We start from the raw sequence: 14,597 nt of genomic DNA, 5'->3' as shown, positions 1-14,597 counted from the left end.
TGCAGCTGTGGATGCTGGCCACCAGTTGCGGGATTTACACAGGGAAGTTTTTGCTTATTATTATGCACCATGCAGGTTCCAAGATGGCAGAGGATGCAGTATGTGGTACTTAGCTTCCCAGGTTCAAGGAGATTACTGACGAACAGAGGAAGCTGTATAACACTTTCCACTGTGACAAGTTGTCACCCTCACGGTGCAGTCTGGGAGCTGTGGGAACTGCTGTGCCCCTCAATCCTCCAGCTGGGCTGGCCAATCATACACTGCTCTGCTGGTGACACAGCCAGCCTCTGCAAGCCTTGGTATCACCCAACACGACAGCAGTTAGTGCCATAAAACCAGCTGAGCTGCCTGAGTGCTTTACCTAAGCCTCTCAAAGACAGGCAGGAGACAACAGCCAATTTCCCAGCTTCTCCACCTTGCTCCCTTTCTTGAGTATAAACCCAGAATTGTATCGTCTTGCTCTGCACTGGTGTCTGTACAGCGTAAGCTCATTAATAGAGGTCACTTTCCCCCTGCTGCGGGGAAGATATGCGACAGCCTTTGTACATAGACTTGAGATTTTCCCAGACACTGTACCCAAAACATGGTGGTAAAGATTAAGCATAAAAAAATCTACAAAAAGATGGATTTTAAGAAATTATAAGTGATAGCAAACAGATCAAAGTAGATTACCTAGCAAATAAACAAAAAAACACAAACTAAGCCTAACATACTAGATAGGCTGGATGTGAATTACCAATTTCTCACCCGGACTGATGAAACAAGCTGTCCACCAAGTTTCCATACGCAGGCTAGAAATCCCTTTAGGCTGGGACCAGCACTTCCCTCCATTCAGTCTTTGTTCCTCAGGTGTTTCCAGGAGTTCTCTTGTCTGGGGAGTGAGGCCAAGAGATGATCTCACACTCTACGTTATATATTGGAAAAATACACATACCAAAATGGAGTTTAGTGTCATGTGGTTTGGTCACATGTCCTTGCATGCGCTGCTGAGTCATAGCAGCCATTATCCATAGGCTGCCTGGAGCGATCTCAGGAAGGGTGACCGGGTAGGGGGATAAGCTGCTCCTCAGGCCTATTGTTTCCCTTAATGTCCCATTACTCTGAATAGGCCCCTCACAACCAGCTGTCTTGACAGGAAGCATTTTGCCCAGGCGTAGCTACATTTGAAATACAGGTACATAGTCAATATTCATGACTTCTGATACAAAAATAATATGTGCATAAATATAGTGTTATCATATTTTGCCAATCATAACATTTCTATAGGCACCTCACAAGACACATTTTGTACAAGATGCATTATAATGATATCATAATCATATCATAATGATACCACTATGCTGAATACTGGGGGCAGTGTCATAACTGCCTCCTCAGCTGTCTTGGAATATGCATGGCACATTTAAAATGTTCAGGTTCTTCAGAAAGAGACATACTTTCCCCGTGGGGCAGATTGGGGTCTCAGAAGCAGAGGCGCGGCAAGGCTGGGGAGGCTCTTTCCAGCCCAAGGCTCCTCCATCCACGAAGTGTAGGAGGGGAAATCAGGACTACAGCCATGGGTGGTGGGGAGGCTCTGGGTTCTCCAGGATGGGGAGGTTCAGTGCTCCAGCTGTGGTGGGGGAGAGCTTCTGGCAGAAGGTGTGGGGCCAAGGGGACCTCCCTCCCCAAAGGGGGGCTCCACCCACCATTCATGTTGGGAACCATTAGGAAAGGGATAGTTAAATCCATGGCACACTCACATCTAGAATACTGTGTGCTGTTTTGATTCCCCCATTTCAAAAAATATATATACTATATGTGAATTGGAAAAAGTACAGAGAAAGGGTAACAAAAATGTTTACGGACACGGAGCAACTTCCAGATGAAGAGATTAAAAAGACTGGGACTGTTCATCTTGGAAAAGGGATGACAAAGTGGGGATATGATAGAGGTGTGTAAAATCATGAGCGGTGTGGAGAAAATGAATAAGGAAGTGTTATTTTCACCTACACAATAATCAGGGGTCACCCAATTAAGTTAATAGGCAGAAGGTTTAAAACACACAAAAGAAAGTACTTTATCATACAATGCACAGTCAGCCTGTGGACTCATTGCCAAGGGATGTTGTGAAGGCCAAACATATAACTGGTCCAAAAAAGAATAACATAAGTTCATGGAGGAAAGGTCTATCAATTAGCCAAAATGGAGGAGACGGAGGGGATGGATCCCTTGATAATTCCATGTTCTCTTCATTCCCTCAGAAGTATCTGCACTGGGCAGGACAAACCATTTGTCCAACACAACAAGGCCGTTATTATATACTTTAATTGTTCCACTGATGGATGGGCTGCTGCTGACAGGCCATTTCCAGGGACTCCCTCTGTTATAGAACTGGCGTATCCACCCCAGCAGATGTCCAGGTGCTGCTCACTGTGGAAGGCTGATTGCAGGCTAGTGCTGCCAACTAGGGGTGTGGTCCAGTAGCACGAGGGACAGAGGCTCATGGTTTGACCCAGAGCTGGGCTGGAAAACAGAGAGATTTTCCCTCCATGAAAAATGTTGAGCAAACTAAAATGTTTCCTTTTCATCCATTTTTTGGGGTGAGTTTTCACAGAAAATGGATCATTTTTCTCTGAAAGCTCAGCTGACATGATGCTGCCCAGCTGCAGCTGCCTGGATCCCCAAGAGAAACAGGAGGTTTTTCATCTCTCACTTCTTCATAACATAAATGAAGGTGGCACTGACAGAGTCTCTGGCTGCACTCTGGGTCTGGAAAGGTCAAAATTTCCCGAACAGTCTGTGGTTGGGGTATTGTGCCCATCAGCTTCTCTAACCAGCCCTCCCATCTCTGTGCAGCTCCTCTGTAGCCCTGAGGATTAATCTGTTGGTCTGTATAAAATGTCTTTTTGATAAAAGTGTGTAGGCTGCATAGATTAATAGAATTTTTATAATAAGCTGTAATGCAAGATACCTATAGACATCCAGGCCAGACACCCTGGCCAATTTCCTGCGTGACGCTGAAAGCAACCTTTAAGACCCTTACTCAGAAAAGTAATAATAGAATACAGACCCACGTAAATGTCTGAGGAACTTTTGAATGTCTGCTAACCTTTCACCTAGATAGGGTGAAAAGTGGGGGATTTCTGCCCACAAATCTCACACGTACACCACAGACTGCGTACATATCTGTCACTCATACGCATATCTAGTTGGCCTATGAGGGATAGGTACCCTAACATTTCCATGGGGGAAAGAATGTTCAAAGGACCAGATGTATAGGCAGGCGATACATCTTTCTATCTTCCATCGCCTCAACCTGCCTACACCTACGAAAGCTGTCAAACTACTGATAAGTCGTGGGGTTATTTCTTTTCAAAGCTGTAAGTATAAAAAGGACTTTAATTTCTGCTTTACGTCTAAGCATTATAGGGTTAAAGTTCATAACCATTTTTCATCACTTCCTCTATCTATCAGAGGTGTGAACACTCTAGTGCTACTGCACAGAGTGAATTTAGAACTGTGTATTATCATAGATTTATATCTCTTAAAGAACTGTGATATTTTGTAACTTTGTAATCTCAAACTGCTTTTAACATTTTGCATTTACTTCTTGTTTCATTGATTTTAAATAAAAGGTCTTGATTGACTAATTTTGTCTCAGTGGAATTTCCTGTCAGATACCCCAATCTCCTTGTATAAATTCTGTGAAGCCTGATTCAAGACGAACTTTATCTTCTGATCACACATATTGGCGAGCCATACCCATATTATTAATATTTTTTAATTATTATTAATATTACTAATTAATTAGAAAATTAATTATTAAATAAAACTAAATTAAGTGGATAAATTCCACTGTCCCTACTAACCCACCCCAAATCAGGCTACACCTCCCACCCTGTACAAGGCCCCTTCAGCAGATCCCATGGGCAGTGGCTTCTGTGACAGGCCCTGGTAGCACATCTCTGATGAACCTGTGCTAGCAGGGAGCTGGAGAGGGTCTTAGAGCAGTTGTGGAGTTACAGAGATGGTGGGTGGGCCTAGGTACCAGTGAATCACTGAGATCTGTGCATAACTTTGGATCCTGGGTCCCTTTTCATTCCTCAGAGAGAAGAATCCACATCCTGGAACTATCCAAGGGAAATTTCCATGTACAGATCCATGTGGAATCTGCACCCCTGGCCTGCACCCTGGGTTTGTGATGCAGAAAAGGGGGCTGCCAGGTAGAAAATGGGTCCTATATTATTCTATTATTTATTATTCTATTTTATTTTATTTTAGCAAAATCACAGCTGTGACAGCATCGTGGTAGCCATGTGACTAATTGGAACCATGCAAACAGATATGACAAGCCCCGAGTCCAGGAATAGAGCCTGTACCTCGGTTTCTGCTGCAGTCCAATTCGGTAGCATCACCTCTCGTCTCCTGTGATTTGGCCTCCTCCAGTTTGTCATTGGCTGTTATGGTGGTTAGAGCTGGTGCCAACTAAGCCAAGCAGCTGAGGTTCCCTGATGGCCAAGTGGCCCCCAAGGGAATGTGCAAACATGCTTCATAAAGTCAATTGCCTCCCTGTCTGAACGGATACTGCCTGCCGCCTGTGCTACCTCTCTGATGACTGATTGTCCTTTAGGGTGAAGATCTCTGGTGTCAGTGGCTTCCCTTCTAGCAGGAATTGGGTACGTTGGCAGGTTTCACTATCATTAAAATGCGCAGTGAAGTGGAAAGGGTACAGGCTGTTTCCATTTTCAGATGTTCTGTGCAGAGGCAGAGGACTCAGGTCGGCTGTCGGGATGACTCAGTAATGGGGCTGGGGGCAGGCAGTGCTAGGTAGCTTGTGAACCCCTCCCATACATCTGCCCATGCTCCACAGTGGGTTATTCAAGCTACACAGATATCTGGTTTTTAAAGCGAGCTCGGACTGTTAAATCCCCGATGCCCCAAGTCAGGATTTCTCCAGGGGTCGCATTTCTAGAGGTGCCCTGTAGCTCTGAGGAGATTCTAGACCCCTAAGCCAGTCAGAAAATTAGCATATGCCCTATCAGACTTGTTATCACAGACCACAGAGGTGCCGTGTGCTCTGGTCTCCAAGTGTCAGGACTCAGACCCTGCCCTCTCATGGGGTGGAATCCTGCAATACTCCCACCCTCAGACTGGGCCCTGGACTACCACACAGTGTGAGTCTATTGTGCTTGCCCAGGAGTTCACAGTGGGTTTGGCACCTGTGGTTCTTCCCTTTGGGAGTCTGTGACTAGTGGTGAGATGAGAGACCAGCCAGCCTTCTTGAACCAAAATACTCTTAATCTGAACAGTAGAAATAATGTGTAACATGGGAGAATAAGAGGGTTTTCAAAGAAGAATCTGTACACGTCTCTGACCCCCAAACCCTCCCACTCTGGTGGGGACCCAGGCAGGCCAGGGGCCTTCAGACATCCCTAGTGGTGTCTGTGTGTGTCAGTCTGAAGAGCTTCTCAGCAGCAGCTGCCCCACCTCTGCACGGGCTACCAACACTGGCAAAACAAGCTGTGTAATGTGGCTGGAGCCCGGAAATAGGCTCTTCCCAGCTTGTAGCTCCAGTGTTGTCTCTTGACCTCCCTGAAGTGTTGACTGAGCGATGGCTTGTCTTGAGGTGTTGCTTCCCTTCCTGCTTGTTTCCCAGGATCCTGCTACTAAACTAAGATGAGCCGTGCAGGTTTCACCCAATACAGCCATAACATAAACATCCCAATAGTTAACCCAATGTAGCTCTACAGCAAGCATCCCAAGAACTGGGTTTAACAGACACATTCATTATGGCAGCTCAGCTCCATGTCTGTCACAATGCCGTTTCTGGGTCCTACGGATTTTATGAATACAGGGCAGAGACAGTCAAAGAGAGAGAGAGCAAGAGAGCATAATAGACGACTTTCCTGTGTGAAATGAAGTTCCAGTTCCATGAATACTCATGCATTTGACCTTGAAAGGCACTAACTGCAAACCCTCATCATGCCTGAATAATAAGTGCTGAGGTTACTATGTACTAGAAAGTGAGAACTCAGGGAATGGCTATTTTCTACCCTGACCCCAATGCCTGTTACCACTCTGGATACAGGCTACAGACTGACAGAACAGAACCTGAGGAGAACCAGTCAGCTATTAACCCAGGGACAGAGGAGCTACTAGACTTTTCTTTGCTGACAAGCGACTGAATGAGGGCTGAGACAATGGGATCTTTTCAGGTTCTGAAGAAATCCCGATGAGAGACGCTACATTTTAAGTCCCACTGTAACTTGAGAAATCATCTCTGAAAGACGATCAGAGGGGAAAGAATGTGTTGACACGTGTGTGCTAAAGTACAGATGTGTAAATGTTATGGCAAAACTTTTCATTGTAATATAATATTACAAACCAATATTTCATGACATTGTTGTATATTGAAAGCCAGCAGCAGAGTTGTTAGAATCTCTACAGGAAGGAGCAGTGGTAACATTACTGCTTAACGGCTTTTGCTTATGAAAGTATATCAGAAGTTCTCCACATACTATTTGCAAAGGATTTATGCTATGAAATCATTTCTAGTGACTAGTTGTATGATACTGTCTCTTGGTAACTGATCAGTAGCTGTTTCTAACACTTACATTTAGAGTCATGAACACAATCCCTCTGCAGTACCCGTGCAAGACTTTCCAAAAATTCCTGAGAGAACAGAACCGCTGGTCTATGTTTCCGCAAAGAGTAGAGCTGAGGTTTAGTAAAGGGGAGTATAATAGTGGTTCTATGTAACTTACACCCGTCACCTCTTACAGGAGCATTGCTCGGATAATTTGCAGACTCAGCTGGATATTAGTGTAAACCTAGTGTTTTCACTATTCACCCATTTGTAATACCATCCCCTTCCAGGCCTGGCTGAATTAACTCTCTGTTAACTTTCCAGATATCTAAAAATGCCTCATGGTGAGAGGATGCAGGTCCTGTGAGGATGAAAAGAAGGCTGTAGGATGATCAGACTCTCTGGCTTCAGTCACCTTTGTCCAAGGAAACACTTCAGCTTCTCTTGGAGGTATTCTTGGGGTTAGAGTATATCTCTGGGAGCATCTGGTAAGGGAAAATAAATAGAACCCGGTTCTGACTGAATTTACACACGTAGATCTGGAGTGACTCACTTGGAGTCAATATTATTGAATTAAGAAAATGGCAATAAGAATTTATCTCATGTACTGCAAAGAGGCAGTGGCATAATTTTGAAGTGTCAGGAGTGGAGAAATTTATATATACATTTTATATATAAAATATTAAACACATTTATAAACATCTTCAGTCAAGGACACACAGATGCAAAGACCGTTTTCAACCGGCCATTTCTTTAGGTTCATGTCATCATACAATGGACCACACTCAGAAGTGGAAGGCCAGAATGGGTGTCTGTGGGAAGGTCACAATTGCAAAATCACACAGTGCTGAAGAGGTGCTGCGGAAATCCCAGGCACAAGGTATCGGGGGGGCAAGAATTTAGCAAGATTCAAAGAGGGACGGAATGTTTATATGGGTAACTAGAAAATTCAATTACATTAGTGAAGATTGTTTTTAAAAAGTCTTGGGAGGGCTCTAAACCTTCCTGATTTATACCACAAAATATGTCTAACTTGTGGATGTCAGGAAGAAATTTTCCCTTGGAGCAAGTTATCTCATAGCTGCCTGTTTGGGGCTTCTTCCACCTACCTCTGCAGCATCTGGAACTGGCCACTGGATACTGGGCTAGATGGACTGCAGGTCTGATCCAGTCTGGCAGTGCCTGTCTTCCTATCAGTGGTGTATATCCAATACTATGTTTTTCCTAATCTTCCTTGAGCTCCTAGGAACCTCTAGACTTGTACTGAGAGAAGAAAGATGTTTCATTAAATATCATCTAGTCTCCTGTTTTTTTTTCCTTTCAGGAAGGAAAGTTCAAAACACCTTGGATCTGCCCAGGACATTATGTCAGGTGTCAATGACACCAAATTCAACTCTGCAGTGTTTCTGCTCACCGGGATACCTGGGCAGGAAGACGTCCATCTCTGGGTCTCTGTCCCATTCTGCCTAATGTATGTTATTTCAATAGTAGGAAATTCAGTCATTCTGTTCATTATAAAAACAGATCGAACCCTCCATGAGCCCATGTACATTTTCCTTTCCATGTTGGTCATCACAGACCTTGGCTTATCAGTATCCACCATGCCTACAACATTGGGGATATTATTATTTAACTCAAGGGAGATCAGCCTCAATGCCTGTTTCACCCAGCTCTTCTTCATCGACTCTCTTTCATACATTGAATCTTCCGTTCTCTTCTTGATGGCCTTTGACCGCTTCATTGCGATCTCTAATCCACTAAGATATGCTTCCATCTTAACCCCAATGAGAATAGCTAAGATGGGACTGGTGGTTGTGCTAAGATCCGTGGTCCTAATATTCCCACTCCCCTTTCTCCTGAAACGGTTCCGATACTGTCGAGCCAATGTCCTGTCCCATTCCTACTGCCTGCACCAGGATGTTATGAAGATGGCTTGTTCTGACATCACAGTCAACATCATCTATGGCTTGTCTATTAAACTCTTAGCGGTGGGGTTGGACTCATTGCTCATCTTTGTCTCCTATGTGATGATCCTCAAAACTGTGCTGAGTGTTGCATCCCACGCGGAGTGCCTCAGGGCCCTGAACACCTGTGTCTCCCACCTGTGCGCCATTGTGCTCTTCTACTTACCACATATCGGCTTGACTGTGATACACAGGTTTGGGAACAGCTCTTCTCACTTGCTTCAGATTTTCCTAGGCTACATCTACGTGCTGGTTCCACCCCTGATGAACCCAATCGTGTACAGCGTGAAAAGCAAACACCTTCGTGCGAGGATAATCAGGGTGTTCCTTAAGTGAACAGTGAGTTCATCAGCTAACTCCAGCACTGTTGACATGGGCCGTGTAAAACATACGCCCCCTATTCCATCCCGGACCCATACATCCAAGATGGAATGGGCTAATGATCTCCACTGTGGAGAGAGAAGTTTGACAGGATCTAAGGCCTGGAGCAATGGAAGAGGGGTTGGTGAGGGAGGCTACTGCACTGGTAGAAGGAAGGCAGCAGCATTTACAAAGTGACTGTGTTTGTGGAGAGCTGTGGGGCCAGTGGGATTTTGGCCCATAAAGAGCTGTATCAGTGGCTTCTCTAACCTCAGAATTCCTGCCTATAGAGTCAATAAAGAGAAGGGATGTGGATGCTGTTTCCCATTACACCTGGCCTGTCACTGTCCCGTTTCTGGTTAAAAATCCCTTCCTTAGCGCTCTGGGTGCTGTGTGATCCATTGGCGCTGCAGCAGCTGTGGACAGGGCTATTCAACAGGCTCTTTATTATAGTAGGGAAAGGTATAATAAGAACGAGTATATGTATTAAGAGGGCATAAACTCTTACAGACACAAAGAAGGGGGTGTGATCAAAAAAGATTGAGAACCACCGATCTAGTCTGACTCCTGTATAGCACAGGCTGGAGAATTTCACCCAGTAACCCCTGTATTGAGCCCAATGACTTGTGTTTGACTAACGCATCACGTGTGTTCCTCTAAAGCGTCTCTTACAGGAATGCGTGCAGGACTTGTCTGGAGGGATCAGGAAAGTCCACCATCTCACTTGGGCGTTTGTTCCACTGGTTAAGCACAGTTGTGTTTAAAAATGTGTGCCTCATTTCCAAATGTAATTTATCTGGCTTCAGTTTACAGCCACTGGTTCTTGTTATACCTTTCCCTACTATAATAAAGAGCCTGTTAGTAGCTGGTATTTCATCCCTGTGAAAGTGCTTGTCCACTGCCATAAAAAACAATGAGGAGTCCAGTGGCACCTTAAAGACTAACAGAATTATTTGGGCATAAGCTTTCGTGGGTAAAAAACCATTTCTTCAGATGCATGGAGTGAAAATTACAGAAACAAGCATAAATATACTGGCACATAAAGAGAAGGGCGTTACCTTACAAGTGGAGAACCAGTAATGACAAGGCCAATTCAGTCAGGGTGGATATGGTCCAATCCCAATAACTGATGAGGAGGTGTCAATACCAAGAGAGGGAAAATTGGTTTTGTAGTGAGCCAGCCACTCCCAGTCCCTACTCAAGCCCAAATTAAATGGGCACCAGGCCATAGGAATGGGTCTCAACCACACCCACCCTGGTAGCAGACTGTTTTCCACTGCTATAGAGGAATTAAAGAGACAATATCCCATTTCCCAAGCAGTTTCTGTGACTTTACTCTTTCTCTCTGGGGCTTCAGCAAACGATTCCCTGAATAGGCTCTTTATAACCACCTGTCCTGACTGGAAGCATTTTTCCTAGTGGGTGTCACCCACTGTAACTATATTTGAAATACAGATACATAGTCAATATTCATAACTTCAGATACAAAAAGGACACATACACACAAATAGGATCATCATATTCTGCAAACCATAATTTTTCCACAGACACCTCACAAGACATGTTTTGTACAAGATGCATCATAACTATATCATAAACATATGGGGGTAGCATCACAACCACCTCCTCAGCTGCCCTGGAACCTGCATGGCACATATAAACAACTGAGGTTCTTTGGGAAGAAACAAGCTTTTCCCATGGCGTGGCTTGAGGTCTCAGGAGAGGAGGCACGGAGCAGATTGGAGCAGGGGAGGCTCCAGATAGTCCGGGGCTCCTTTCACCATGGGGTGTGGGATTTGGTGGGATATGATAGAGGTCTTTAAGATCATGAGTGGAGTGGAGAAAGTGAATAAGGAAGTGTTATTTACTCCTTCACAAGAACCAGGGGTCACCCAGTGAAGTTAGTAGGCAGCATGTTTAAAAAAAACAAAAGAAAGTACTTTTTCACACAATGCACAGTCAGCCTGAGGAACTCATTAACAAGGAATGTTGTGAAATCCAAAAATATAACGGGTCAAAAAAAATTAGATAATTTCATGGATGATTGGTCCATCAATAGTTATTAGTCAAGATGGTCAGGGAAGCAGCCTCTAAACCCCTGACTGCCAGAATCTGGGAGGAGATGCAGGGAATGGATTGTCACAACCCAATGGCCCCCTCCCCTCAAGGTGTCCCCTGGGAAGGCAGATCAGCACTGTATATTGCTAACGCTGTTGCAAGCATCACAAAGCATTTTGGGGAGGGTCAAAGGTGTGCGAGTGGGGAGTGGAAGTTTCCTTTACAGGGTACGAGAGGCCGAGAAGGGGTGGGGGAAGAAGAAGAGATCAGAGAACGAGTTAATTCAACACTTCAGCCAGCCCAAGGTTGTAGCTCACAGCTGGTATTTGGCTGTGAGCTAAGAAAGACGGGGGCTTGAAAGTTGCCTGAGCAGCCATGAGAAAAAATCCCACTGCACAGACGTGCACCTGCAAGACAGCAAGGCCAGCAAAGAAGAAAACAAAGCCCAGGGCTGCAGAATCTGAAAACACAGATGGGACGACAAGAGAGGGAGCGGTGCCAAGCCGGGGTGTTTGGGGAAAGGGAAAGAGACCACAGAAAGCGGCTTGGACTGGCACAAAGAGCACCAGGAACAGAGGTCGTGAAATGGAACACCCCCAAAGAAGCTCAGGACTTAAAACCCTCCTGAGAGCTAGAGCAATTCGGAGAGCACAGTGGATCCTTGGACGGCCTGGGCCCAGGACAGCCCCCTCGTCCACCCTTCCTCCCCCTTCTTCTGATATTGCACCCAAACTTGGCCAGTCTGGGCCGTGTGTGTGCGAGTATGAAAGTGGGTTAGGGCTTGGGGCACTAACACTTTCCTTCTACCCCTGAGTGATGTGGGAGTGTTCCCAGCACTCTGTGTCGTGATTTTATTATTTTATTAATAAAGCATTAAAATTTAGACACTTGGTGTGTTATGTCATCTCCTCCCCAAACGATCCTGAGGCATCAGCCTGATCAACTGATGCCACTGGCAGACTGGTAACAGAAATCTGTCACAGGATCACTCGATAACTGCCCTGTTCTGTTAATTCCCTCTGAAATACCTGCACTGGCCACTGTCAGAAGACAGGACACTGGACTGGATGGAAAATTGATCTGATCCAATATGTCCGTTCTTCGGCTTTTAAATTATTCCACTCATGTATGGTCTGCTAAAGACAAGCCTTTTCCAGGGGCTTCCTGTGTTATAGAAATGGCATAGCCACCCTAACAGAGGTCCAGGGGTTGCTCTCTTTGGGAGCCTGATGGGGGGGCTACTGCTGCCACCTAGGGGTGTAGTCCTGCAATACGAGAGATAGAGGCTCATTGTTTGAGCCAGAGCTGGGCTGAAAAACAGAGAGTTTCCCCCCACCATGACAAATTATGACCTAAACTAAAATGTTTTATTTTTATTCATTATTTTTTTTGGATGACTTTTCATAGAAAATGGATCACTTTTCTCTGAAAGCTCAGCTGCCATGATGCTGCCCAGCTGCAGCTGCCTGGGATCCCCAAGAGAAATTGGAGGCTTTTGATCTGCCTCTCCCTCATAGCATAAATAATGGTTGCACTGACGGAGTCTATGGCTGCACTCTCGGCATGAAACCTCGTGACCAGTCTATGGCTGAGGTATTGTGCCCGTCAGCTACTCTAACCAGCCCTCTCCATCTCTGTGCAGCCCCCTCCACCCTGTTCAATGCCCCTTCAGCAGATCATGCAGGCAGTGGTGTGATGTTATTGACAGAAACTGTGACCGTATAGGTCATTGTTGCTACCACTGTTATACATTTGCAGCAAATATTGTACAAAGGTTGCCATGTGAAGTGTCTATGAAAAGGTTGTGATTTGCTGGTTATGATTATGCTCTCTGCATGCATGTATCATTTTGCATTTAAAGTTATAAGTATTAGCTCTATACTGTCTGTATTTCAAACTTGTGCTGTGCTTCTGGGTGATACCCCAGACAATCTGGCATCAGCACTGCCTAGCCTGCTGGATGGCCCATTAAGGACCATCAGCTGTACAACTGACCCATTGAGACAAGGCAGATAGACCCTGTGACTCAGCAAGGCATGCAGGGACATGCCTATGGACAGAACTCTAAGGTTTTTCCATTCCATGTGCTGGGTAGCTTGTCTTTGGAACAAAGAAAGCAGAGGCCACATGGCAAGAGACTATAAAATGCTGCTGCATCTCCTCCATCTTGTCTTCAATCCTGCTTCTTACTTCTGGAGGAAACTTGTTGCAAACTGAAGCTCTGAACAAAGGACTGAATGATCCATCCCAGCTGGGGATGTACTCCAGAGACTTGATTTGAACCTGCAGTTTATTCCATCACTGATACAACCCTGAACCAAGAACTTTGCCATTACTGAATGTAATTAATTCCATTTGACCCATTTTAACTCTCATTTATATTTCTTACTTTCTATACATAAACCTGTAGCTTTTAGATTCTAAAGGATTGGCAACAGTGTGATTTGTGGGTAAGATCTGACTTGTATATTGGCTTGGTTTGGTTCTTTGGGATTAAGAGAAGCTTTTTTTTTTTTTTTTTTACTGGGGTATTGGTTTTCATAACCATTCATCCCCACAAGGAGTGGTGCTGGTGGTGATACAGGGAAGCTGGAGTGTCTGAAGGAATTGCTTTTATGACTTCTGGTTAGCCAGTGGGATGAGTCCGAAGCCCTCTCTGTTTGGCTGGTTTGGTGCCTTAGTAATAAAGGACTCCCAGCCTTGGGCTGTGACTGCCCTGCTCTAAGCAATTTGTCCTGAACTGACACTCTCAGTCGTGTCCCATAAAAGGCAGCATCATTACAAATTGCTATTGTGACAGGCCCTGGTAGCACATCTCTGATGAACTTGTGCTAGCAGGGAGCTGAAGAGGTTCCTAGACCAGTTGTGAAGGCCCAGAGATTGTGGGTGGGGGGGTCTAGCTACCGGTGGATCACTGAGATCTGTGCCTAACTAAGGGGATCCCTGGATCCTCAGTCCCCCTTTTCATTATTCAAGGAAAAGGGAAGGGACCACCCCTCCTGGAACAATCAAAGGAAATTTCCATCTATGGAGTCTTGTGGAATCGCCCTTCTCTGGCCTGCACCCTGGGTTTGTAATACAGGAAAGAAGGCTGCCGGGGGGAGAAATGTGGTTCTATATTCTTATTCTTCTTATTAATTTATTTCAGCAAGATCTAAATTACCTGTTACTACTCAATAAAGAGATCTTGGAGTCATTGTGGATAGTTCTCTGAAAACATCCACTCAATGTGCAGCAGCAGTCAAAAAAGCAAACAGAATGCTGGGAATAATTAAGAAAGGGATAGATAATAGGACAGAAAATATCATGTTGCCTCTATATAAATCAATGGTCCCCCCACATCTTGAATATTGTGTGCAAATGTGGTCTCCCCATCTCAAAAAAGATATATTGGAATTGGAAAAGGTTCAGAAAAGGGCAACAAGAATGATTAGGATATGGAACACCTTCCGTATGAGGAGAGTTTAGTAAGAGGAGGCCCTGAAACATAAACCCTTATCAGAGGCCCTGTATGAGGCGTAAGGCCTGAACTAAAGTAATGGTCAGGACTTTGCTAACATAAAGCAAAGTGAAGCTGTGAGCCAGAGGCAGGCCCTGCTCACAGAAGCTGGCAAGGAAAGGGCTGATGCTGTAAACAGAGACATACCTAA

General features: G+C 45.0%; 1 protein-coding gene across 1 annotated transcript; it reads left to right on the top strand.

Annotated features, from left to right (window-relative positions):
- The first annotated feature begins 7,929 nt into the window (after nucleotides 1-7,929).
- Nucleotides 7,930-8,865, top strand: LOC120395398 (olfactory receptor 51G2-like). Its single transcript, XM_039519762.1, has one exon. It carries the CDS (start codon nucleotides 7,930-7,932, stop codon nucleotides 8,863-8,865), a length of 936 nt encoding a protein of 311 aa, XP_039375696.1.
- Nucleotides 8,866-14,597: the final 5,732 nt, after the last annotated feature.

Source organism: Mauremys reevesii, linkage group 1 (genome assembly GCF_016161935.1).
Source record: "Mauremys reevesii isolate NIE-2019 linkage group 1, ASM1616193v1, whole genome shotgun sequence".
In the NCBI taxonomy this organism is placed as follows: Eukaryota; Metazoa; Chordata; order Testudines; family Geoemydidae; genus Mauremys; species Mauremys reevesii.
This window is presented reverse-complemented; position numbering and strand designations above follow the sequence as displayed.

What these genes read in the sequence shown, in the direction of transcription:
- LOC120395398 (XM_039519762.1), top strand. Translation starts at nt 7,930, where the DNA reads ATGTCAGGTGTCAATGACACCAAATTCAACTCTGCAGTGTTTCTGCTC.